Source organism: Zootermopsis nevadensis, unplaced genomic scaffold, assembly GCF_977971745.1.
Source record: "Zootermopsis nevadensis isolate Lab colony 2312 unplaced genomic scaffold, Znev_1.0 Znev_ptg000023l, whole genome shotgun sequence".
Taxonomy (NCBI): Eukaryota; Metazoa; Arthropoda; class Insecta; order Blattodea; family Termopsidae; genus Zootermopsis; species Zootermopsis nevadensis.
Genome location: NW_028259155.1, coordinates 4588863 through 4616259, shown reverse-complemented (window position 1 = coordinate 4616259; position 27397 = coordinate 4588863). Strand labels below are relative to the sequence as shown.

Genomic DNA, 27397 nt, shown 5'->3' with positions numbered 1-27397 from the left:
TTTTCCATAGTTTGATTTTATAAAATTACAAAATATTTCGAACTCTGAATCTATTCTCGTCTTCAGGTGTAATGAAGGGTGATGCCCTTAGAATAACCTAACCTCAATCACTGGAACACATAAAATGTTTATGTTTAGATTTAATGTATAACATTAATTCAATAAAGTTTCGAGAATATTCAAAGTGTCATAACCTATAAATATCAGTTGGTGGTCACAACTTATAAAATACTATTCATTAATTTTCAAACATCTCTTACGTGAAGTGGCATACTAGGGAGGTTTCCAACTGCATTTAAGTAATCTCAGATTCAAATAAGAGTCCGGATGACATAATATTTTTGAAAATTGATTTCTATAATCTGTTATGAATCCATTTGGATTTTAACTTGTTCGATGTTATATTATAAAGACTCGAGGTGAAAAATTTATAAGTCTGCACTGGTAAATTATAAAATATATCTAAAAATTATTATGTCTTTGTCACTTATAATACAAAAATCTGAAAAAAGGCTATGTAAGAGACGACATTTGGATTAACGAAGTTTTAACTGCTATGAAATACAAATACATATAGGTCCCGATTTAAGTACGAAATTATGAATTTTATTTTAGTGTGTAGGTTAATACACCGTCTGTGCTAGGGTAAAGAGTGGTAAGTCATATAAATTCAGAAAATGAAGGAAAATGTTTAAAAAAAATTCTCACAAATTATGTTTATCGACTTTTTAGAACGCTCAAAGAAAAATGATTATAAACATTACGCATGAACTTAATACTAAAATTTAAAATTTTATTAAATGACAATATGATATAATAAGTAATTTTAAAACATGCCAGTGCGTATTTTCTGGATTTATTTAATCTTTAATTAATGTAAACAAAGCCGCTGCTTCTATAATCCTCTGTTGTACCACAAGTTCTGCTAACCTTAGTTTCTAAATAGCATATTTCTATGGTATCGTAAGTCTTTCATAAATTTCTTGGCCTGTTACATTTTTATTCATCCCACATTACGTACGAGCAGTAAAGTTTATTTAATAAGAATTTATTGTTATTAGACGGACAAGATTTAATAAATATACTTATTATATCACAATATGACGCAACTTTACCATCTTATTTTATAAAATAAGTTTGCGGATCGCGAACCTTAGCAGGTTCTGTAACCACAGTTTACATAACAAAGAGTTTGTGCTGCCCTTCGCGTTATAAATGAGAATTCGTGATAAGTCCCATTCTCTCTGTTTACGTTACTACGTAATTCGCCATCTTGAAATCGATACCGCGCAGAACCCAACGCGCAACAGAACATTTTAAGCTTGCGTCATCGCTTCTACGTGGGCTTCAGACAATTAGGCTCCTAATTGGGAACTAGAGAAATTATATTTGGAACTTTTCACAAGTTATTGACTTTACCACCGGTCAGTAAAAGTGATCACAGTTGATTTCGTACATCGTTTAATGACTCTATCATAACTGAAAATGTTTTATAGTTGATATCGCAGAGTTAAATAATAATTAATGGATAGTAATAAAGTATCCGCAAGATTTTCTTGGTTTTTAATCATTATCTTGACTCTTGTGATGATTACTAGTGTAATTATAGACAGACGTATTAATTAAAAAGTGACATGTACTTTAGATTCTTATAAAATTACTTAAAATAAATTTTAGAATATTAGATATAAATTTACAGGTAATGAAGTCGATTCGAGAAGTGATACGATATATTTAAATGTGTGTGGGTCATTTTATCATATCATAAACATAAAAATTATTTATCTCTGGTTATTTTAACAATAAAATATTCACGAACCATAAACTCATGTTTAACAGAGTGAACAAATAATTCTTGTTCATGTCAATGAACTAACATTTTTGAAGGAAAATAAATAACTTTACCCAAATTTTTAGGTAAGACCTTGTGGTTCAGACTTTCAGAAGTCTTGTTTCCCCCCTCCCCAAAAAAAACCCACCCAGAAAGAATGTGAGATATAAGAATAAAAACAATTTGAGTAAACAATCCGGAATTCAAAAAATGCTCATTATCTGTGAGAAAAATAAAGCAACTCGGCACACGCTTTGTGCTTTGTGTGTATTTAAATGAGCTAGAAGAAAGCTTACCACAGAAGTGACCACTTAAATAAACTCCAAGCACGAGTGTCATACTTTGCAGTGGTCGACTGTGCCAGCCATTACTCCAGTTATCTGAATTTTCTAAATGAAGTCAAGACTACTCAAGGGGGAGAAAAACTGAATAATTTAAATAGCAGACTGCTAATGCAATTGAATTTGCAGCGTACAGACAGCTGAATGGTAAAGGGGTTTCATGTCATATAACAGTCTGAGAGATGGCGTGTGTTAGGGCTCGAAGCTTGCCGAGGGAGATCTAACAGCTGTGTGAGGACCAACTAGCAGACCAGTGGATAACAGGGGTACTCAAGGAATAGTTGTTATGTAACTTAAAACATGTGTTTATAAGAGGCTTCATTGTTTGTAGATGGGTGTAGACTGGTAAAAGTTTACCGACGTTTCGGAAATACTCGCCGTTTCTACCAGACTACACGGCCCAACAACCCAGAAGACAGCCATCTTCTGACACACCGCCGTGAAAATCTTAAATTATATATTTATTACTTGTATTAATCATTTCATGTCAAGGAGATGACGTATGTAGACCACTGAGGTTGTATGAAAAAAACCCCGAAAATGTATACAGAGTTCTGAAAGGAAATAAATGCGAGTATAATATTAAAATGGATATAAAATAAATAGGGTGGGAGGATGTGGACTCAGATATTTGCTCAGGATAAAGACGGATGATAATTTTATAAAAATCCATTAACGAACATTCTGATTTTATTAAAGGTTAATAAAATTATTTTAACTCTCTGTCTAACTGCATGATGAATTATGCTCCACGGAATTTGAATGTTAGTGGCAAGTATCTGTTAATATTATTTCAACTTTAAATGTTATGGTCTATCAATCAATATTCACAGCAATTAATCTGTAAATGAATAAACTTAAACTTTTAAAAGTAAGGTAGTATATTTGCGTCATATTGTGAATTAGGTTAATATTTTAATATTTCCCGTCAAATCACAATTTTAATAAGATAATAAAATAAAATATTTAAAATATCATTTCACGTTCCGCATCGAATGATCGATTTACAAATTGGAACGTCTCTTACGACATGTTTCGGTTATATTTAACCGTCCTCAGGTATAAATTAGATTGGTAAATTTAAAACTCGAATTATAATCATTTACAATGTTATGCAGTTTATTGAAATGTTCTTATCAGATTACTCTTATATATTAGAAACTATGGTATTGTTTTTTAAATGGCGTGGTTCATCTGATGTTCAATATTAGTCTGTAAAGCAATGATTTAAATAAAACATTAATAAATATGGAGTAATATAGAAAACAAAATGATGGAAGTAAATAAATAGTAGAGTGTATAAGTAAAATAAAATATTTTATATTTTATTATCTTATTAAAATTGTGATTTGACGGAAAATATTAAAATATTAAATTTTAAAAGTAAGTCTAAATGCATCTAAACGTATTCATTATAGTTTGTAACTATATCTAGGCACTTCACATGTAAGTAAGCTTTTTCACCTACGTCGTTAAACATCGCTTACAGAACGGATATTATTAGAATAGGCCAAAGAAATTTTTCATTTTACGTACAGTGTAAACCAAAAAATCGAGCTTCTCAAAGGAAGTTGCATATACATCTCCCTTACTTCAGAGTAGTTGAGTAGCAATTTCTCGTGCCTAAATCATAGCCACGTTAAAGCAGGAAGACTCCAGACACAGCGTAAGACCATGACAATAATCCAGGGGTGACCACAACAAAAATTAGAATCCAAGCCAGTGAGCTTTATGTCTTTTCTGCACTGATATAGATCTGGTCTTCAGAACCGAACAGTGGTTAAACAAAAACTTCTTACCCACTGTCTGACTTGGTCTGGATCTCGTCTAATTTGTGACGAGGATTATACAAGCTTTCGTAGCATTTTCCCGTTTCCTCTTTAAATTTTCCGACATTTTACTCATCACCACGTGCACAGCGGTTAAGGAATTTGTAGTCATTATAGAAAGCATTCTAACCACCGTTAGAATTTATAATTAATATCAGGCAATTACAATGTAATGAATATACAGTCTGTCCCAAATCATGTACACACGTCACAATACAGAATATTAATCTTGTGTACGTAATTATTTTTGGGACACACTGTATGGTTTATGAGATCCGATTAAACTTGAAGGTCTTATTAAAATTATTTATTATTATTTATTTAGTGTTCTGTCTGACGACAGGTCCATATGAACAGGATCTTTCCATCCTTTTCTCGGACTGGGACCTGTTCGTATACGTTCTTGGCAGATGATCCAGAAGTGGTTTGCCATTGCCTTCTTCTGTGTGTGAATGGAGTAATTGTTGGGATGCCACGGAGGAAAACTCCGTGTTGCCTAGACCACGGCCTTGCCCAACACAAGTTATAAATTCGGGCACCGCCGGTCATGTAAGGTATGAAATGTATGTCATAGCATCGAACAGAAGGATTAAACCATACAATATTATCCTCCGACCAACGTCAAAATCTTCCCAGTGGTCTCTTTCCGTCTGGTTTGCCAACCAAAACCTTGTATGCATTCCTCTTCTCAACCACGCGGACTACACGCCCTGCCCATCTCATTCTCCTTGATTTGACCATTCTAATTATATTTGGCGCAGAGTACAACTTACGAAGCTCCTCATTAAGCAAATATTAATTATAATGTAGTCTTAGCCTTGAAAGTATGGAAAATGTATGGCAGATTTATAGAATTTATAAGCCCCTATCATCAAAATTAAAGCAACTAAATCTAAAAATTAATATCTCAAAAGAATATTTCAAACTCAAAATTCTGTATGCATGGAAAAGAGCAGTGCTTTAAAATTTGTTTCGCTTTGTCGTTTAGACTAATCTAAAATACTTCTAATTTGTTATATATTATTGTTTACTTTTTATTAATTAGATAACAATACAAATGGTTTTACATATTTTCTTTAAATTTTAAGAGCAAATTATTTTTATTTCGAGATCATCTTTTTTTCGGGGAAGGTAAAATTGATTAATTTTTCGAGAAATTTAATTAAACAGATTTAAAGAACGTCTTATATTGGTTATACAATTAAACGCTATTGCCTTGGGACTTGTATTTCAAGTCCTTCCTATGTTAGTCCTGGGAAAGATACAAAATTAGAGCATTCCCACGAGAACAGGAATTCTCTTCTCACTACGGACCTAATTCTCTTATTCGTAAGATTATTTGTCGTTCCATTGAGAGGCAATTTGTTAGCTGAGGCTTAAAGGTTATTACATCGGTAAAACTGAAACCTTCATTATTTGTTATTCCTTCCCAAGGGCTTCGTTTTAAATGAGTATCAATGTCGTTTATTCCAAATTTCAAGTTTCGATATTCACAAAATCTTTTCGAGTGTCCCAAGAAACTCTTTTTTTTTAACAAATTCGCAGACACATTTCACGACAATATACCATTCGATAGTGACATTTTCATTTCGAAATGTTGACTACACAGTATAAGGGGCTTAGGTTCCTCTGAAGCTGAAATACTGAGATCAAAGGTTCGAATATTGCCAACAGAAATCATGTTTACCACCAATTTTCGTGCATTGTGCTGTTCCCTGTAGGTATAGAAGCCCTCCAACATACCGACATTCCCTATAAATAGTCCTATCAAATATATTAAATGATTCATAATATATCTTAATTCTAGATCTGCACGGACCAGATGAACTAATCCATTACTTTAAGAAGATCACCTTTCAAATTTACTGTGGACATGTAGAATGTTTACCCAAGTAATAAAATATTTCCTACGTCTATTGTAGATTATTAATGAATATTACTAGTACATTACTGCATATTGATTAAAATATTTACCTAGTTTAAAGAAAAATGAATACTAATAAAATTTGTGATAAGTTCAATCTTACTGAATAAACTGAAAAAGCGTACAAGAAATCTAAAATATTCAAAGATGATACTAGCCATGTTACAATCCTTAATCATATGTTTGTTCCGGGCACAAATTACGGACAAATAAACTTGTTTATCACCGGAGATGTTCCTTTAACTTATTAACTTGGTCTTAATAAGGAAAAAAGGATGATATTATAGTAAGCCTACTTTTCATTTCAACACATAATTTCAACGTTATAATATAAAAATTAGGCTCTTATTTATACCCCAAAATTTAAACGAAATATATTTTCTTTGACATACGTAATACCTGAAATATCGAAATATTTCTTATAAAGAATGTTAATTAAAATACATTAAGGAACTATATGTGACGTTGACAGAGCACGTGTTATGTAGCAGTTAAATGTCCTGGTAGAAATCGATATTCCTGCCCTTGTCAGACGTCAAACTCGAACACAAACGTACCCTGACTTATTTGTCTCATGGCTGCGATTATAAATATGGCTGTCTCCTAGGTTTTATCGTCGTGTAGTTTGGTAGAAGTTTACCGACGTTTCAGAGGTACTGGAACCGTTATTAGTGAGAAACAAAAAACAAGCAACTCAAATATTTTTTATTCAGATTTTAAGTTTTATGAACTAAAATCAAATATCTAGATCGTACATCGACATTAGATAAATATTATGATATTAAAAAGGTAGTTACAGTTCTAATTTCAACTATTGTATTTTATGTTATTTTAAAATACGTTTATCATCCATATATGATGATCATTCTATAGCATTAAGAAATTCCAACGAAGCAGACCTATAAATTTTTATAGCTGTTTGATTACGTGAAGGTCTATTTTTTTTGGTGCAATACAATGACACACTGCACTGAAAACTTTTATCACAAAATGTAGAAAAATTAAATGAATCATATAATATGTTACTAATCGTGTTTAAGACCTCAGTTCAGTTCCTAATCTTTAACACATGAATACAAATACATCTAGGGAACAAAATATTTAAAATAAAATACTGAAAAATTAATTCTGAAACTCCAGGAAATTTTTCTAACATAAGAAATGAACAGAACTACACAATTCATAGCATCGATGTTACAGCATTGAAATTTGAAAGATTATGGTAGACTGTACATGTAGCATGAATTGAATAAAGGGACGACAGTTAAACCTCTATGAATGTGAGGAGTTAGAATACCGAAAACAATACACGAATGTAAGGTTAAGATATGAATAAAAATTATATATTCCGTTTGTAACAAATTGGTAAGGTTAAGGTAAATTTGAGAACATTTCTAAGTTAAATTTATTGAGCCTTTGAGTTTTAATAACACTATCTACTATTTCGCAATGCTTACATAATTCGTGTTCTTAAAATAACTATTCTTGCTTAGAGTTTTAAATTATCCCATCTGTTGCAATATTCTTATTGCTATAATTTGTCTCAACGAAAAGAAAATTCAAAACTAGCTGTCAAAATATTTCTGGCATCCAATTAGGCCTGTGGACAACCCTTAACATTATAACAAAAACCCTTGTGCAAAGGGTGTCGCTCCCAGAGGGCATTGTCAGTACTGGCTGGGGACACACGACCTCACAACGGGCACGTGCTCACTGATATCCCCCACCTATCCCCCCTCTACTCAACGTATTACGAATCCCCCTCCGACATTCATCTTACTATAGCAAAAGACTGGCCTCACTACAACGTTAAAGGCGTGCTTTTTTACGCACATGCAACTTTTCGAAAGCATCTCTTATAAAGTATTCTCTGAGGTGATTATTTTTACATCTATATTTCATAGGTATTAATGATCGATTTTTGTAAAGTCGAATTGGAGTTTAAATTTAAGTTAAATGGGCCACATTTCAATGTTAAAAAGTCAACAGAAAAAATACTAAATACAAAGAGCGGATTATTTTTAAAAGGCTAAAAACCACTCAGATAAACAATAAATTTTTATCTTTTGTGAAAACAGAAATTTCGTTAACACGAGTGACTATTATGGATCAATCTAATCCAGTCCCATATATATTTAAATAAAGTCATCACCTCCACTACCATGTTTCCCAAGTAATCTCTTTCCAATTCTGAAACCCTTCGTAACATATATAAAAGTGTTATTTCTTTACGATAAGTTATTCTCCTATCCCAACCCACAATACCTAGGACCACCCCTTGTCCAGTGTCCATAAGAGCTTATTCAATACAGTTAGATAAATTTCACATCACCCCCAGACATCCCCTAAGACGTATTACAAATAATATCGTTACAGATCATAATGCAGCATAAGACTCCACATAGCTGTGTCACACTTTATATGCTAAAATAAATTTATTTGGAGTCTACTTTCTATAAATTATAACACATAGCCACGTCTAGCGGTTAGAACGCTGGCCTTGTAATCCTGGGGTCTCGGGTTCGATTCCCGGCGGTGCCCGAATTTTTAACTTGTATTGGGCAAGACCGTGGTCTAGGCAACACGGAGTTTTCCTCCGGGGGCTTCCCAGGTTTCTCCGTGGCATCCCAACAATTACTCCATTCACACACAGAAGAAGGCAATGGCAAACCACTTCTGAATCATCTGCCAAGAACGTATATGAACAGGTCCCAGTCCGAGAAAAGGATGGAAGGATCCTGTTCATATGGACCTGTCGTCAGACAGAACACTAAATAAAAATAAGATGAGGTGGTCTAGCGGTTAGAACGCTGGCCTTGTAATCCTGGGGTCTCGGGTTCGAATTTATAACTTGTGTTGGGCAAGGCCGTGGTCTAGGCAACACGGAGTTTTCCTCCGTGGCATCCCAACAATTACTCCATTCACACACAGAAGAAGGCAATGGCAAACCACTTCTGGATCATCTGCCAAGAACGTATATGAACAGGTCCCAGTCCGAGGAAAGGATGGAAGGATCCTGTTCATATGGACCTGTCCTCAGACAGAACACTAAATAAATAATATAAATGGAACTCTATAAAACCTACCCCGAGTTTCGAATTATCTCAAAATAATATTCATCTAAGGCTGCAAGTCCCAGTTCGATCCGCGGCAAGGTAATACATTTTTCTATTCGTATATTCCAGGTTTTGTATGGGACCCAACCAGTTTATACAAACACCGAGGACGGCATCTCCGAATAAACTTGACCACTCCCATTTATCTAGTGTCGAAGTTACAAATGAATGGAGTTCTACGTCCACTCCACCATACGCCTTCACCGTGTGATGTTAAATTACAAGCAGGGGCAGATTTACCTTTCCTTCAGTTTACTTACGTCAAACTAGATAAATATTTTTGCACTACAAAATACAAATTAATACAATTTCTCTCTCAACGTTAGACAAGCCTATCCAAAAATTAATTCTATAACACTGTCGTCTTATATGACTAAAAAGCCACTCATAGGCTCATATATTATTTGGAATAAGAACTTTCTATCTTGTTGGCCACCAAATAATTAGTCCAATGATGTAACTAACTAACTAGATGGCTTACCGAACCCGAAGGTTCATCACCGAATTAACCAAAGCCCTCCACCGGACCCTGTCCTGGGCCAACAAAATCCAGTCTCCTTCAACTCCTATCTCCCATAGATCCTGCCTGAGATTATCCTCCCATCTACGTCTAGGTCTCCCCAGCAGTCTCTTCCCCTCAGGCTTCCCAACCAATACCCGGTGCAAACTCTTGTCCCATCCATGCGCGCTACATGCCCAGCCCATCTCATTCTTCTCGACTTAATCACCCTCACAATACTGGGGGAGGAGTACAGATTTTTAAGCTCGTCATTGTGCAGTTTTCTCCATGCCCCATCGTCTTCCCTCTTAGGCCCAAATATCCTCCTCAACACCCGATTCTCAAACACCTGCAATCTATGTTCCTCCCTCAGAGTGGGAGACCATGTTTTGCACCCATACAAAACAACAGGCAAGATTATTGTTTTTACACTTTAATTTTCAGGTTCTTAAAAATCAGACGGGAAGACAAAATATTTTGAACTGAGAAGTAGCAAGCATTTCCAGAATTTAATCTCCTCCTAACTTCCTCACGAGTATCATTTTGATTTGTTAGTCCAATGATATAATGTAAATATAACTTATATGATATTTAACGAAGACATAGAACCAAACAAGATAAAAAGATTAGCTCCTAATTTATTATAAACTGATACTGAGAAAGTAATGCAGTCTGAACTGATCGATATTTATATAAAAATAGCAAAATAAAAGAAGAGATAAATTAATTTCATCTTTTTCTTATGAACCAACAAAATAATTTCTATTCGCCCAAAAATAATATATTTATACGTGTTCGTATTAATACGCACGAAACATATGAAACATCACAGCAGAATAAGATATGTCCTATCTACTTTGAGGACGATAATAAATGAGTAATATATAAGCCTATTATGGAAATAGGAACCAAGTATAATAGTACTTTATTTGGCCATAAATACAATTCAGTCTTGTCAGACGCTTAGCTACATGCGTTGTTGGTTTACCGAGTGGATATTCAGAATTAGCCATTCTCCTACCATACATTAATTTAACACAAACAGAGCGCTTATCTAAGTCGTAACTTCTCTGGCTTGTATTTTTATTTTCTGTTTTGTGTTTCTACCTGAATAACACTGAAAATAAAAGAGCCGATTTCGAGATATCACGGTGATTCACTGTTAAAGTTTATAATTTGATCTTTCTTTTTGGGTTATGGCGTAGTGTGTAAGTGGGCTATGTTGCCCGCTACCCTGAATATTGAGGTGGCATTTTCGTTCACGTCGACAAAACAGTAAACTCTCAGGCCTACAAACTAACGCAGAAATGCACGACTCGAATTGTGACTACAAATGACGAAAGGTATGATAATCGGAAGATCGAACGAGAATCGAACCCGATACCTCCTGAGTAGAATCAACATAATCGGTTTCAAACAAGACATGTTTTAACATGATATTTCTGGTGCATTATTTGTGAGAGAAGTTTTGGCTCAATTATTCAAAAACATTAGGGTCATTTACTCCAAATGCGATCCTTAGTATATTTGTAAAGTTTTGCTATTTGAGAACATTATACTAACAGATTTAAGACATTACAAAAACATTAATTAATGATAGAAATTTTTTTATGAGCATTCAATTGACATATTAAGTGCATAATTCATTGTCCTAGAAATTTAGCTTAGGTTTAAATTATTATAAAGCTTATTCCTGCACCTGAATTTAATTTCATATTGACATCTCTCATGCAGCAAAAATTTTCTCCCCGATTCGTAAAGTACACTAAATGTTTTGAAATAGAAGCTTTCAGATTTCTCTCAAAATTTTATGCTATGCTTGTCATAGTGATGGAATACTTTCTATTAAACTGTGCTGTCATCGACACATATAACCTTGTTTCGGTAAAAAAAGATAAATGTCAATAACATATTAAATTTTCATACACAAAGAATAAAAACCAGATTAAATTCATGAAATGCTTTCATCTCAAAAACTTCTCTGTTCTCGTATCCCGTCCAAAAGAGCACATGATAAAAACTCAAAACGATAATTTTACCCGTGACTTTTCATTTTCGAGAATAAGCCGCGTATAATGTTGACAGTTATCCATCGATTCGACTAACATTGAGGTTGTTATCTTCAGGGTGAATATGTAAAAGTTGATAGTTTTTGGAAGCCTTATGAAAGGCAGGTAGTTGTTAACAGAAGCGCAATCAACTACTCCCTGTCCTGTATAAAGCTTCAAAAAACGTCAAACTTCCACACATTCACCCTGAAGATGGCAACTTTAATGTTAGTCGAAACGTTGGATGTGTTATTATAAACAATCGACGAGGTTTATTCCGGTGAACTGAACTCCAACCGAGAAAATACGGAAAACGGTAATTTTACCTTTTAGTTTGCATTGGTGTGAAAAGAGGTTTTCTTGTCGTGATATAAGGAAACATTGCGGGTATAAGAAAACAAGAAGTTGATGGGATTATTATGACTTAAAAGATGTAATTAGAGGCTATATTAAACTAAAGAATGTCGAGCTTCATAATCTGCACAGTTCGCCGGAAATTAAAAGCCATAAATCCGTGAAAGACTTCAGACGAGAGATAAGAAATGCATAAAGAATTTAATATCTACAACATGAATCATAGATGTGTGGGTAATATTACTTATTCTTAATGTAACATCACATGAATGCACTAGATTCGTCCATCACTAAACAGTGACCAATGCTGAGTTCTTGCAATGAGCATTATATTCCATAATTCTCGACCAGATGAGCTACTATTATCTTCTCGAGAAAAGGCTCTGTTCCATGGAGTTAAGTAAATTATTAAGAAAACCTCGTAAGTTTCGAAGATGAAATATATGATGTAGAAACACGTGATTGTTTCAGTAAAAGAGATGTTTTTGTCACACGAAATTTTCTCGAATTCCGTTTGGTAACCTGACTTCAATATTCCATCACGGTGACATATTAGGTAAAAAAACATAACTTATATTCACGATTTATGCAATTTAAATCCCGGTTGGACAACTATTTAGTCTCAAATTTCTACGTCATTTCTAGATTTCTAGGGGAACCGTTTATTATAAACTCTTACCAATGTAACATCGCTTTATATAAAATCATGCATCTTCGTATGGACATAAAGAATTTTTATTAAGTAAAATCCTTTGGCTGGTGAAACATAAATTGAGCCCTGTTAAGACTGACGTCTGACTTTCTAAGTTTCGTTCAATTTTAATAAATATTGTGCCTTGGTATTCAGTTAAAAATTATGATAAGTATTAAACACGCGATGTGACAATATTTAGGGATGTTTATTTCAGGTAGAATGAATGCCACATGAAAGAAATATTCTATAGTTTTTAAAAAAGATAGGAATAAAAAGTGTTGAGAGTTTTTCTTAGTGTCAAACAGCAAATACAGCTTTCTCTCTGTATTATTTCAGTTCAAAATATTTATTCGTAAATTATCAGCTTGAGAAATGTCTTTCCGCTCAGCTAATTATGAATAAAATTCCTTTTTGGATTTGCTTTCTTGTCATAGCCAAGTTCTGAAACAACAGTTTGGTTTAAAACGTTTATTCTCGACCGTATCACATTATTGTAGCACAGGTTTTACCAAATTTCGTTAACACACGCCTCACACGATAAGAAAACAAAAATTAAAAAAATATAATTTATGAAACCGAATAATATTATACCTACACATAAAACATATTTAATTTATGTAACAGAAATATGAGTTATTTAATTTTTTCTAAAATATTAATTTGCTTTATTCTGACAATTAAATCCTTAGAGCAAACTTAGCGTACAATATAAAACGGAACTAATAACACATTTGACTTAATTCAATAATAAACTTAATTACGAAATGGTTCGAATTTCGATTCTCTGAACCATACTCTCATATAGGCATCTACAAATAGTGTCTATTCATACCTAATAAATATTAAATCTCCGCTACGTAACATTAATCCATGCACAAGAATAAACCTTCCAATCCTGTTTTGTGAGGTCAATGGTCAATCTTGACATAAGAAGTAAGTTTCTTACTTATAGATCCTGGGTTCAGTATGAAACTATTCCGAATCACTGGACAGACAATAACATTGTCGACTCCGAAAATCTAATCAGTGAATCCATTACGAAACTAAAATATAGTAGTATTAAGCATAAAACAGGAGTAAGAAGCCATCTTTTATTCTAATGTACTACGAGGGAAAACTGCTCAAGATTTGTAATTGTATAAAAATATAATTTGTGAAACGAATACGTCCTTTATATTTATATTTATATTTTTAAGGCAAAGTGTGGTAGACTGAAAACACACTAAAAGACGAACAGAAAATATATAAAGAAACTTCGATTACATATACAATGTTGGAAGTTAAAAGTTGATATATGTACAAACTTCCATTACTATGTTTTAATGATAGATAAGATTTTAAATTATTTTTTTCTGATTAACGTTGCTGTGTATATCTGCCATATAAATTAAATAAAATAAAATGAATCTTAAACGTAAATAATAATAAAAAAAGAACACTAGTTCAAAAGCTATTCAAAAGGATTATAAACCTTAGATGTGAGTTTGTGATAATACTATTGTAGGAACACACTGCTTCTTTATTCACGGAACGTATGATACCCACATAAGAGAAGTTGAAATATAAACTACAGTCTGTTTAGAAACCATTGAGTTAAGGTCATATCTAATATCATCGTAAAGAGATTATTCCGTCACTAGATAAAAGAGTTATATGATATTTCATTTTTAAAATATTTGAATTTATGAAAATATTTAATATTAAAAACATATACGCAACATTTGGTCTGTATCAGAGTAGAGTGAAATTGTGTAAAATCTCAATTGACGCATCGAAGCCAGCCATAGCGATAGCCATATTGCAGTGAAAGCTATAACAATCGATACTATGCTAGAAACCCACGCTTCTGCTACGAGAAACACAAGTTTTACTAAGAATTACGAGAAAGTTACATGCAATACAACGCCACAATTATTACTACATTTAATACATAAAGCTACGGACAGAGTGATAGAAAATGGATGGTTTACCCTGTACCTTTCAAAGGCCAGTCCCAATTCAACTCCTTCGATACACATAGCAAGCAAGCTGACTTCGTTACATTTTTCCATCAGAAGATTCGCGTAAGCTGGGCTCAAGGCAATATATCAACTATTCAAATTAGAAAATTTGGCTTAAAATAATATTACACGAACAAAACTGATAAATTTAAACACTTATCAGAATATATAAGAAATGCATTAAAAATTAATCAGTAGAACGAAAAGTGTAATATTTTCAGAGTTAACTGTAGATAGAAAGAAAAGTTGCAGTTTTAATTTCTTTTTGCAGTGTTTACATTTTGACAATAATGATTTCGTGTTCAGATTGCCGCCCATAAAATAAAAATGGGTGGTATGGTAATATACTAGAATGATAATGGGCGAGGTTTTTTTACAGCGATTTAAAATTCATTGTTTATACTGGACAATTATCAGAAATAAAAATAATAATACGAAAAGAAACATGCATGTATATATAAGGTTCTACTCAAGACTCAGAACGTGCCAACACAATCGAACCTGAATCATAAATGAAATTAAAATGCAAAAAAATTATTTTAAAAAAAAAACACCTACCAATCTGAAGAAAATTAGGTGATGATGGACCAGTTAGAAAACGCAGAATCTAAACAGATCAAAACGGAAGGAAAACAGCAACCAAATCTGCGACGAACTCCTACAAACGTAACACAAGTTGCAGTCAGACAGTGCGAGAACTAAATGACAGCGACCGCCGAGAACTATCGGAGAAAATTGGACCGCATCACCGCCCCAGCAAATAGTAACCTTGCTCCACATTTGCAGATTTTTCCTTTGTTATTCAGGCGTCATATTCAGAGGCCACACCCTAAGAAACACACAGTTGTGTCTGTCCGTAGCATGACGTCACATATTCAGAATAGTGTTTACCTGATACTGTCTCACTTTTGTGTAAGCGTAGGAACTTTTTCTCTTGGCGTAATCAACTCGTGGGTTAGGCTGTGTTGTGCGTTCTGTATGACAGCGGGTGGTTCAAAGGCAGATCGATTTGAAGGGCGAGGGAGGGTTAGCGTATTGTAGTACCACGTATTAAAGCTAAAAACTGAGATATTCAGTCTCTCTCTCTCAAAAAAAAAATTCGTAAAATAACAACTGATAGAATAAAAGGTAAATAATAATGTTGAGAGATATATTTATTATGACGTGCAGGTGGTGGTTGTAGGTCAACGTGGATAGGACGTCTGTTCAAGCTGAGAGCTTCTTACGCCATGCGTACTTGCTTCGTATCGACTGACGGTCATATCAGCTGGCGCTGCAATCACGGCAACATGGCCGCCTTCTATACAGGTTTGTTTACTTTAATCACACTGAAAACATTTTTTTTTAGCGTTATGGAATTTAACCAAGTTTGCCCCATTATATTTACTAACAGTTTTGAAAGTACAAACGGGTTTTGAACGTATTGCCTGTCTTTGCCTTATATTGATTTGTTCTCTGGATGCTTTAATAGTCACATGGCATGGAACTGAACTGATGTAAATATTCCGTGTTCCTTAGTTTATTGATCAAACATTATGAGTGTCGTTGACATTGTAACTTGCCTTCTTACCCAATTTTTTCAACCGTTATTACTAACTTCAAGCCTAACAACGTTGATAATTACATAATTAGCTTAAAGGAAATTATTAAATTAATAATTAGATTAAAGTGAATTATTAAACTAATTCATAGCATCGAATTTTTCCAAGATTCGACGAAAAAAAACACACTCGCCAATAAGAAAATTACGTTCATATTTTCAAGGTTATTTTTGTACTGGATGCAGTAGCCTGAAGATTACAGACGAGTTACAAATAATTTGCAAACAAGTATCGTATTTGTTCCATGATGTGGAGCTAGTCAAAATTATTTCTAAAAAATAATTTATTTCTAATATAAAACAAAAGGTACAATTGTTTGTCCAATTCAGCCAAACTTATGGGCACTTTCATCGACATCGAATCTTCGTCTAACAATTTACAAACTTTAAGGTGTTCAATTTTTTATTATGCCAAACATGTGAATGATTTTAAGGTACTTTTAGTTATAGCTTTTGAAAATTTAATGAGAATATTTTATTTTAACAATAAATTTGTTTCTGTAACACCGGAAATACCTGATTTAATCATTTAGTTCTGCTGTAAATGCTTCTGAAATGTAGTGAACAACATAACTCATTTTATTCTCGTTAATTTATAATATTCTGTATCGAAAATTACGCACCATAACATCAATATTTGGTACAATAATACCAGTTTCTATTTTCCAGGACGTCTCTGGAGCATTGCACATAAATATTAGAGCTGAAACATCATGGATGAAGGTACGTTAAGTAGAATCACACTATTTTCCTACAAAATCAATTCATTTTAAAGATGAAAATAACCGACGATATCCGATGAGACTCGAATGTTGTCTAATATAATATGTCTTCAGTTGCATAAAATTAGAGCGAGGTTATTTGGAAGCTGTGCCGCTCGGAGCAGTAACGTATAGAGTGAGTGCTTATAGCCGAAAGACCGTTCCGTGCCGTGCCGGTAGCACAGTGCGTCTGAGTTTAAGTGTTGGCAAACACGTTAAATACCCATCATGCTATTATAAATTCATTTAAACAAAGTCTTGAAACATCTAAATGCAAAAATATACTCACTAATGTTAAAAAACCTAAATTTGTGTTCATTTTATTAAAAATACACTCTCTTTTTGATCACAACATCGGTTATTAAAAGCAGAAGTTTTATAGTCGATCTCAGATCGATTGTGTTAAATATTCCAATGATGGCAGATGTAAAATATAGTATTACGATTAATTACTTTTGATTATATATATATATATATATATATATAACAACTATCTATCTACAAATAAAACATTTTTAATGTCTAAATATTTGTTTCAGTGTCGTGACACGTAACTACGTTTAAATTATACATTCATAGAAGTTATTACGTGTAATATATATTTAAATAATCTCAATTCGAAGGAAAATGGCTTCTTATCTTTGAAATGGGGCCCGCAAACGAAGTTAAATTACCAATAAATGCTATAATTTGTGATTTGCAAACATCCGGTTGTGTTTGAATCTGTATACAGGAAGTTACCGTTGTCCTGTTTCTGAGATACGTAATTTCATTAGATTTAATTCATTTGAAATAGATGTTCAAGTTTTATTTACATAAATATGCTTGCGATTAGCTTTAACTCAGGAGAAAGGCTTTGACCTTGAAAATGCTGGTGGATGTTGTGGTGAGGCGGAGACATAAGGACCTTGTCAAAAACATAAGGCTCTTAAGTTTTCGTAAATTTTCTCTGATCTCCGGTCTAATCTGTTTTACTCTTTCAACAGATACGCCACAATAGTTCTCTGTCATTTAATCTGCACGTCATTTAGATAAAATCAGAATCTTCTTCACAATTCTTTGTTTACATTTGTAGTTACCTCTAGCTTCACTATGAATGTTTTTTGTATTTATTTGATGAAAATAATCTTTAGAGTTTTTTAGAAAATTTGTAAGATGTTCAGTATATAACATAAAGAATCAAATCAAAATAATAGAAAGTTAAGTTAAATTAACTTTCACACAGAAATCTACCTGACTAAAGCGCAATTTTTATTTTAAACTATAATAAATAGGTTTTTATCCATAGAATTATTATTATCGGACCTCCTTGTTATCGAATTCAAATTTTTGTACTGAGTAACGCACAGTAATTATATGTAACCTATACATAAATATTATAAAGCTTTCTAAACCTGGTAAAATGCATTGGATCTTGAACCAAATTTCTGTTAACAGAATTGACCATGTACGTAAAGTTTTAACCAAAGAGAAAGGAGAATATACGAGGTGCGATCGGAAAGTTTCAAGATTGTGTCAATAGAGGGCGAACCGGATGTAGTACGAGCTTCTGCCGCTAGGGGGTGCGGCCTACATTCATAGTGAATCAGTGTGCCAGCCGGCATCATCGAATTAGCATTTGTTTCTTAGTTACGGGCGTTTTGGTAGTGCATTACACCGACCCTCCTGCGATTTCGGAATGGCGTGTGCATCAAATTTTGCCAAAGACTCGCCAAAACGGCAACGGAAACCTATGAAATGCTAAAGCACGCATTTGGGGAGTCCGCAATGGGTCGTGCACAAACTTTTGTGTGGCATTCACGTTTTAAAAATGGCCGAACCTCTGTCGATGATGACGAGCGTTCTGGACGACCATCTTCGAGCACAACGCCCGAAAATGTTACGAAGATTCGGCAGGCCATTCACGAAGATCGACGTCGTACCATCAACGACTTGTGCGACATTGTTGGGATAGGCTATGGGACCTGTCAGCTGATTCTAAAGGAACAACTCCACATGCGACGCATCCTGTCTGAGGACCAGAAGCAGAATCGACTTCTCGTTTGTGAGGAGCTCAAAGATCTTGCAAGAACCGACCCCAACTTCCTTTCTAAGCTCCGTGTGACTTCTTCCTCTTCCCAAAGATGAAAATTCAGCTAAAGGGAAGGAGATTTGAGACGATAGAAGAGATTCAGGCAGAATCGCAGATGGTGCTTGACAGGCTGACAAAGAAAGATTTCCAGGGATGCTTCCAGGCTTGGCAGCAGCGCTGGGATCGTTGTGTTCACTCCCAGGGGAACTACTTCGAGGGTGATGGATGAATTTAATGCCTGAGATAAGTGTACGGGTTTTTATACGCGCAGTCTGGAAACATCCCGATCGCACCTCGTATGTGATTTTCATACTTTCAGATAGCACATAGATATTCATTGGTAGGGACTGAGGAAAATAAAATACATTAACTGATGATAAACGCTGCTCATTATTCTGTTACATTCAGTAAAGTTATGGAATAGTTTAAATATTAATATTAATTAAGGGTTTAACTAGATTAGCAGAAGAAAACCGCTGGATGTAAGTAGTAATCAAATATTTGCTTTATTTCATGTTTGATCTTCAAAAATATAATTTTTAGGGTATTTTAATTCCTTAATAAAGCTTTGTATTCAAATATCTCTCAAAATTCCAGTGAGAAATATATCCAGTACATGCTTTATAAGTTACTAACTGCACATTTTTTATTCGTGTGTCCCGTACGATTCATAGACTAAGCAGCGATTATTTATTTGAACAGCATTAATGATTTTATCTTTTTAATGGTGAAGAGATTGTGTTTTCTTTGTGGTACGGACTAAATTCCTAAATAGTATCCGGGCGAGATTCGGATGTAAAGGAATATATAAATTTTAATTGATTTGAAATTTAAATAAACGTTGTTATATGATGTTTTACGAATAAAATTATAAATTTAAGCAATCGATATGATCAGAGTAACTACGTTTGAGATACAACAGTTGATTAACAATTTAAGATACAGTGACAATCTAATTCAACATCTGCTTGATGTTTTTTTCTGCACTGTATCTACTGAGCGTGTTTATGGGTTTCGTATAATTCTGAGATTAAAGAATGGTTATTAACTTAAACAATGTTAACAAATTAATCTTTATGATGGACACGCGTTGTGTTTTTTTAAGTTATAAATATAAATTTTTAATATTAATTACATAAAATTAGTGCTACTGGTGTTTGAGTGACGTTAATGTAATCTGCTTGAAATTGTGATGCACTAAAAAGTATCTTATTTATTTTATAAATTAGCAGTTACATTCTATGCACTAACCGTATGGAGAAAGATAATTCTTCAAAAACGAATAGTCACTTCAGAAATTCTCTCTTTTCTAAAACCCCAAATTCATTATCGTGTTTAGAATAGCCAAAATCTAGACTCTATTCTTAGCTAGTTGAATCTAGCCCATATTATTTCAAACCGGTCTTCAGATTCATTTTTAATATTATCCTACGAACTGTTCATATATTTCCGAAGTCGTATCCAGTCCTCAGCTGATACGTAGAATTGACAGAGAATTGTCAATAAGCTACGTTGCGTGACCGAATTTGAATCTGAGTGAGCGGCTAGCCAAATGAATGGAAGTTGGTTTATTCACCAAATAACAAATGACTAGCCATAATTAACCTGTGCAGTTAAACGTGTATCGTTAAATTGTTAGATCGACAAACTGACCAAATCACTGACGACTGAACTGCCCAAATCACTGACGACTGAACTGCCCAATTTAAATTTGGCATCGAGCTTCTATTTACCTGAATCGATGGTCTGTGTTAAGTGATAGAGTGGCTTATCTCTTCGATAATATATGTTTAACTTATTGATTATCTGACCAGCTAATTGTCGGAGGGAATGATTGAAAATGGATAGAGTAGTTTGTAGAATTAAAGAAGAAGTTAATCATTGATATTTGATAATCAAAATCAAAGCCACGGTGGTCTAGCGGTTAGAACGCTGGCCTTGTAATCCTGGGGTCTCTGGTTCGATTCCCGGCGGTGCCCGAATTTATAACTTGTGTTGGGCAAGGCCGTGGTCTAGGCAAAACGGAGTTTTCCTCCGTGGCATCCCAACAATTACTCCATTCACACACAGAAGAAGGCAATGGCAAACCACTTCTGGATCATCTGCCAAGAACGTATATGAACAGGTCCCAGTCCGAGAAAAGGATGGAAGGATCCTGTTCATATGGACCTGTCGTCAGACAGAACACTAAATAATAATAAGATGAGGTGGTCTAGCGGTTAGAACGCTAGCCTTGTAATCCTGGGGACCCGGGTTCGATTCCCGGCGGTGCCCGAATTTATAACTTGTGTTGGCAAGGCCGTGGTCTAGGCAACACGGAGTTTTCCTCCGGGGGCTTCTCCGGTTTCTCCGTGGCATCCCAACAGTTACTCCATTCACACACAGAAGAAGGCAATGGCAAACCACTTCTGGATCATCTGCCAAGAACGTATATGAACAGGTCCCAGTCCGAGAAAAGGATGGAAGGATCCTGTTCATATGGACCTGTCGTCAGACAGAACACTAAGTAATAAAATAAATAAATCAAAATCAAAACGTTTTTTTAGAACGTGTTTTAGATACCACATGAAATATCTTCTTCAAATTATTATCCTATTAATAATAATAATTTAGTTTGTTGAAATGTTGAATGCAATTGAGTTAGAAAATTTTCTTGCTGTAGATTTGAGTATGCGGGTATATTATTTGTATAAGCAAAAGTTTCCATACAAAACACAGTCTTACCCGCATAAAACTACAGCATCTGGTTTTAAGTGAATTGTCCTCTTTCGTTGAAGAATGAATTAGGCTTTTAACTGGGAATAAAATAAATATACAGAAGCTAATAAGAATAGGCTTATGTACTCCGCGGTAGAGCGACTATGTACAGAATGGAAAACCACGCACTTCAAAATTCCAGGAGGACCGTAAGAAGTTTTCTTCCTCGACAACTTTCACAAACATTGAGTCATACTTGTCAAACAAATCCAAAACATTTGACTTGACTTCTGCGTTCTATAGTACTAAATTTTGATAGAATCAGTACTATTTGATTTACGACAAGGTAAAGCCGTATTCGCCAATGAATAAACTTTGAGTTCAGCGAAATTTCCTACTTTATTACGTGTAAATATTCATCATACTATCCACACAACGGATAAATGTTATTTTGAAATACAGTACGTAGCGTTAGAAATAATTCTAACATCGTTTCCTGTCTGCTCCATTCCGTAAGACGTTAAGATAAATGACGTGGAGAATAATTTTCCCTGAAGGAAAGCAACCATCGCTTCAGCGCTTGTGGGAACTGTTTCCATATTTGCTAGAGACTGGCTTTTGTAACAAGACTGTAATATCTATTTCATGTCTTCACAAGTATTTTTTATTTATTTATTGTTCTGTCTGACGACAGGTCCATATGAACAGGATCCTTCCATCCATTTCTCGGACTGGGACCTGTTCATATACGTTCTTGGCAGATGATCCAGAACTGGTTTGCCATTGCCTTCTTCTGTGTGTGAATGGAGTAATTGTTGGGATGCCACGGAGGAAAACTCCGTGTTGCCTAGACCACGGCCTTGCCCAATACAAGTTATAAATTCGGGCAAACGAACTAAAAATTCATTATGAACATACGCTGTAAGAAATATAATTATTACTTGAAAATATTTTATTAAGACAATCTTTAATGTCTATCACAATGCAGTAATGAAAATATTTGTAATTCTTTTGTGATGTTACACGTGGTGAAAAACGGATATATCTTCGTACGTTCAAGCCTACAAGTAAATTACTCTAAGATGGTAAATTTGCGTCATATTGTGATATAATAAGTATATATATTAAATATTGTCCGTCTAATCACAATAATTCTTATTAAATATTAAAATATTACAATAATTAACATTTCAAAATTTAAAATATTTAAAACATTTAAAATATCAAATGATGTTCTTTATCGAAATATTCGATTTACATTAGACCATCATCTTTTAGGAACTGAAACATGTCGTGAAACATGAAAAATGATGGTCTAATGTAAATCGAATATTTCGATAAAGAACATCATTTGATATTTTAAATGTTTTAAATATTTTAAATGTTGAAATGTTAATTATTGTAATATTTTAATATTTAATAAGAATTATTGTGATTAGACGGACAAGATTTAATATATATAAATTACTCTAGCAATAACGTCCTTATTAAAAAACTAATACCGACTATTTGTTAATAAAAAAATTAAATCCTTATTGCTTATTACCGTGTTCGTAAGAACACATGTCCAGTCCATATCACAGGCTACAAGAATTCTATCCACACATTTTTTCCACTGTTTTATTCAATATTGATTTTAATATTATTCTCCCATCTATGTCTTTGTCTTCCAAATTATTATTCACCCTTATGGGGCTGATTTACAAGTGTCACGAACGTTAGTCACTATGAACCATGTCACATTGACGTCTGTGATTGAAACAGATGAACGGACAGACAAAATCTAAAATCTAACAAATTTTTATTTTACAAATTCTTTGGTTTTACGGTTTTCTGAATGATAATGTACGTTAACATTGTGCAGTAGCATTTTTTAATTATAATAATTAAAGGTATTAATGACTTACACATGTGGTTAACATCTGTCTCCAGTGTTCGTAGTGAATCAGTAGGTCGGAATAAACAAAATTGAAATAAAAACGGATACACGCGTGTTCACAGACCGCGACGTGCTACATTAATTAATATGCAGTGTCTACAACATATGCGCTTGAATATCAACAACACATATTATCTGTTTCCTACCGGAGACAGATGGTTTCAAGCAGTAGTATTATCACATAGCGGTTCTAATTTTCTCTCAGTCCCTTGGTTAGCATTCTTATACTCGATTTGGTTTACTGAGAACAGCGTTAGAACCGGATATTCGCTTATACAGTTCAGAAGTTGTCCATCTGAAATAGGAATTAGATTCTTTTTATGGTGGTATCAGGCGATAAGAAGATGATTATTCATTATAATTCAATGGCTAGCGAAATGCCTTGTAGAATCGGCCTGGACCAACGATTCTAGTTGCGGTGTTCGTGGATCATACCTAAAAAAATACAGATGTCCCAAAAAGTTTAATATTTTGTATTATAATGTTTGTACGTGTTTTTGGAAGAATGTAGTCTCTTCGTGGGATTTGAGGTTTTCAAGACGGTGAGTCCGAAGATGGACGTCTTCTGGGTTGTTGCGTCGTGTAGTCGTTTTGAAATTTACGGATGTTTCGAGGTCTTTGCTGCCTCCATCATCATGGCTATGAGGAGACAGTAAAGACTTCAAAATGTTGGTAAACGTATATCAGAATACATATTTGTAAAACCCAGAAACAGACATCTTTGACCGCTTTATTTAACATTGTTCCCAGTCTTTAAATATAATTATTAATTTATAATTAGACGATGTATAATTATATTTGAACCTGAACAATTTGGTTTCCGCCTACTCTAAGACGGTTGTATTGACTAACTAGATAATGGTGTCGCTGGTTTGAATCCTGCTTAAGGCTTGGATGTTTGCCGGCGTCTTTCTGTGTTTGTATAGGTAGAGGCCTTGCGTCGGGCTGATCACTCATCCAAGGAGTCCTACTATTGTCCAAACAGATCAATAAAATGAATAAATAAACCTCGACACCTACGGGTAAAAGAGGATAAAGAGAGAGAAAGAAAGAAATAAAGAAAGAAAGAAAGAAAGAAAGAAAGTGTAATTGCTGGCCTTGTGAGAGGGTCTTAACCCGTCAAACGAATCTTGTCAAATGTATAAATTGTTTCATAATTGAACACGCTGCAGAGACTTGTTATTGATGGTGATAATTAAACACGTTATTTTGTACGGCTGTGACGTACCGTACATTAAAAAAAAGGACGTTAAGGATATTTTAGACCATTTTGATGAGCAGAATATTTGGGTCCAACAGGGCTGAAGTAAGAGAAAGCTGGAGAAATGTACGTAATGTCTCGAATCAATATTTTCGTGGTCAATTTGTTCTAATAATTAATATAAAATAATAATTATTTCAGATTATTTTGCTAAAGTGATGTATCACGTTTCAAAAACATCTAAGATACTGAAAAGATCTTTTATTTTTATATCCATATTTTCGGTACTAATAAAAGTAGACTGGATTTCTACTCTTTTAGAGACTTAGAGTCTTTATGTGATATATTATAAGACTTTTAATAAAGGTTTGACTCAAAGACGAATTAAAAGGGAATAATTTTATTTAGAAACACGAGAGTCATTTATAATCTACTTTGAAGTTGTGTCTCAATGGTTTTTAATTTTTCTATTGTAAATTAGTATTTGGGTTTTGGTGAAAATTTCTTGTCTAATATCAATTAACATAACATTGTTTTTTGTTCTCTGATTTATAATGTAATTTATTTTTTAACAAATAGAGCATTTTATTTAGAAACACGAGAGTCATTTATAATCTACTTTGAAGTTGTGTCTCAATGGTTTTTAATTTTTCTAATGTAAATTAGTATTTGGGTTTCGGTGAAAATTTCTTGTCTAATATCAATTAACATAACATTGTTTTTTGTTCTCTGATTTATAATGTAATTTATTTTTTAACAAATAGAGCATTTTATTTAGAAACACGAGAGTCATTTATAATCTACTTTGAAGTTGTGTCTCAATGGTTTTTAATTTTTCTAATGTAAATTAGTATTTGGGTTTTGGTGAAAATTTCTTGTCTAATATCAATTAACATAACATTGCTTTTTGTTCTCTGATTTATAATGTAATTTATTTTTTAACAAATAGAGCATTTTATTTAGAAACACGAGAGTCATTTATAATCTACTTTGAAGTTGTGTCTCAATGGTTTTTAATTTTTCTAATGTAAATTAGTATTTGGGTTTTGGTGAAAATTTCTTGTCTAATATCAATTAACATAACATTGCTTTTTGTTCTCTGATTTATAATGTAATTTATTTTTTAACAAATAGAGCATTTTATTTAGAAACACGAGAGTCATTTATAATCTACTTTGAAGTTGTGTCTCAATGGATTTTAATTTTTCTAATGTAAATTAGTATTTGGGTTTTGGTGAAAATTTCTTGTCTAATATCAATTAACATAACATTGCTTTTTGTTCTCTGATTTATAATGTAATTTATTTTTTAACAAATAGAGCATTTTATTTAGAAACACGAGAGTCATTTATAATCTACTTTGAAGTTGTGTCTCAATGGTTTTTAATTTTTCTAATGTAAATTAGTATTTGGGTTTTGGTGAAAATTTCTTGTCTAATATCAATTAACATAACATTGTTTTTTGTTCTCTGATTTATAATGTAATTTATTTTTTAACAAATAGAGCATTTTATTTAGAAACACGAGAGTCATTTATAATCTACTTTGAAGTTGTGTCTCAATGGTTTTTAATTTTTCTAATGTAAATTAGTATTTGGGTTTTGGTGAAAATTTCTTGTCTAATATCAATTAACATAACATTGCTTTTTGTTCTCTGATTTATAATGTAATTTATTTTTTAACAAATAGAGCATTTTATTTAGAAACACGAGAGTCATTTATAATCTACTTTGAAGTTGTGTCTCAATGGATTTTAATTTTTCTAATGTAAATTAGTATTTCGGTTTTGGTGAAAATTTCTTGTCTAATATCAATTAACATAACATTGTTTTTTGTTCTCTGATTTATAATGTAATTTATTTTTTAACAAATAGAGCATATGTCAGGAATGTTTTACGTGGTTTTTGAATCGCCCTGATGAGCATCATCGTGATGTTTTCTTATGGTCATTATACACAACCTATGCATCACCATGTGGTAATAAATAGGCCTGGTGTAGTTGGATATTGATATAAATGATTCAAAGTTAATTTAAAAGACGAAAGATTGGTGAAACATTCTATATCAGAAATATTAAACGCTGTGCATGTAATCTTCTTGAAAATGTTCCGAAATAACGTACAATGAACAGAAACCTGGATCAGTGAATACAAATTGCGGGAATCATTTTCCTAAGGGACACTGCTTTTCCATCCACTTTCATTATCTTCATGTACTTCTGTTCTAACCTGCTGAAATTATTTGTGCCATAATGAGAAATCTCTCCATTTGTAATGATAGACAAAAAGTCCATTCATTCCTTTGGTTGTGGGCTTATTTTACGTGTCTCAAGAAACCTTTGTTTTCGTAATGGAAGCCAGCCAACCAATCGCATACAAAGAAAGACCTAAGTGGAAGTATTATGACTTCTAACAAAGGAGCTTCTTAAGAGATTAGTAAACACTTCCAAGCATTATATACAATCCAACTTAATATGAAGTGTTCTGTCAAAC

The 27397-nt window shown here is 33.3% G+C and overlaps 2 protein-coding genes across 11 annotated transcripts in view; one reads left to right on the top strand and one right to left on the bottom strand.

The window, feature by feature from the left end:
* The window catches only part of LOC110831257 (ELAV-like protein 1), a 114421-nt gene extending 99072 nt beyond the window's left edge, over positions 1–15349 (bottom strand). For all 5 annotated transcript variants that reach the window (XM_022067040.2, XM_022067047.2, XM_087354443.1 and 2 more), the window contains exon 1: positions 15195–15349. The gene's annotated coding sequence lies outside the window, so the exon portion shown is untranslated. The remainder of the gene's footprint in view (positions 1–15194) is intronic.
* Positions 15350–15495: 146 nt separating this feature from the next.
* The window catches only part of LOC110831251 (cytosolic carboxypeptidase 6), a 323299-nt gene continuing 311397 nt past the window's right edge, over positions 15496–27397 (top strand). For 2 of the 6 annotated variants that reach the window (XR_015536682.1, XR_015536680.1), the window contains exons 1-2: positions 15497–15944; positions 16906–16959. Coding sequence is in view for 2 of the 6 variants with exons in the window: in XM_087354441.1 (XP_087210567.1) it covers positions 16950–16959 (10 nt within the window). In the remaining 4 variants the exon portion in view is untranslated. Of the gene's footprint in view, positions 15945–16905; positions 16960–27397 lie in introns of all 6 variants that reach the window. The other 4 variants (XR_015536683.1, XR_015536681.1, XM_087354441.1 and 1 more) reach the window with 4 other exon arrangements.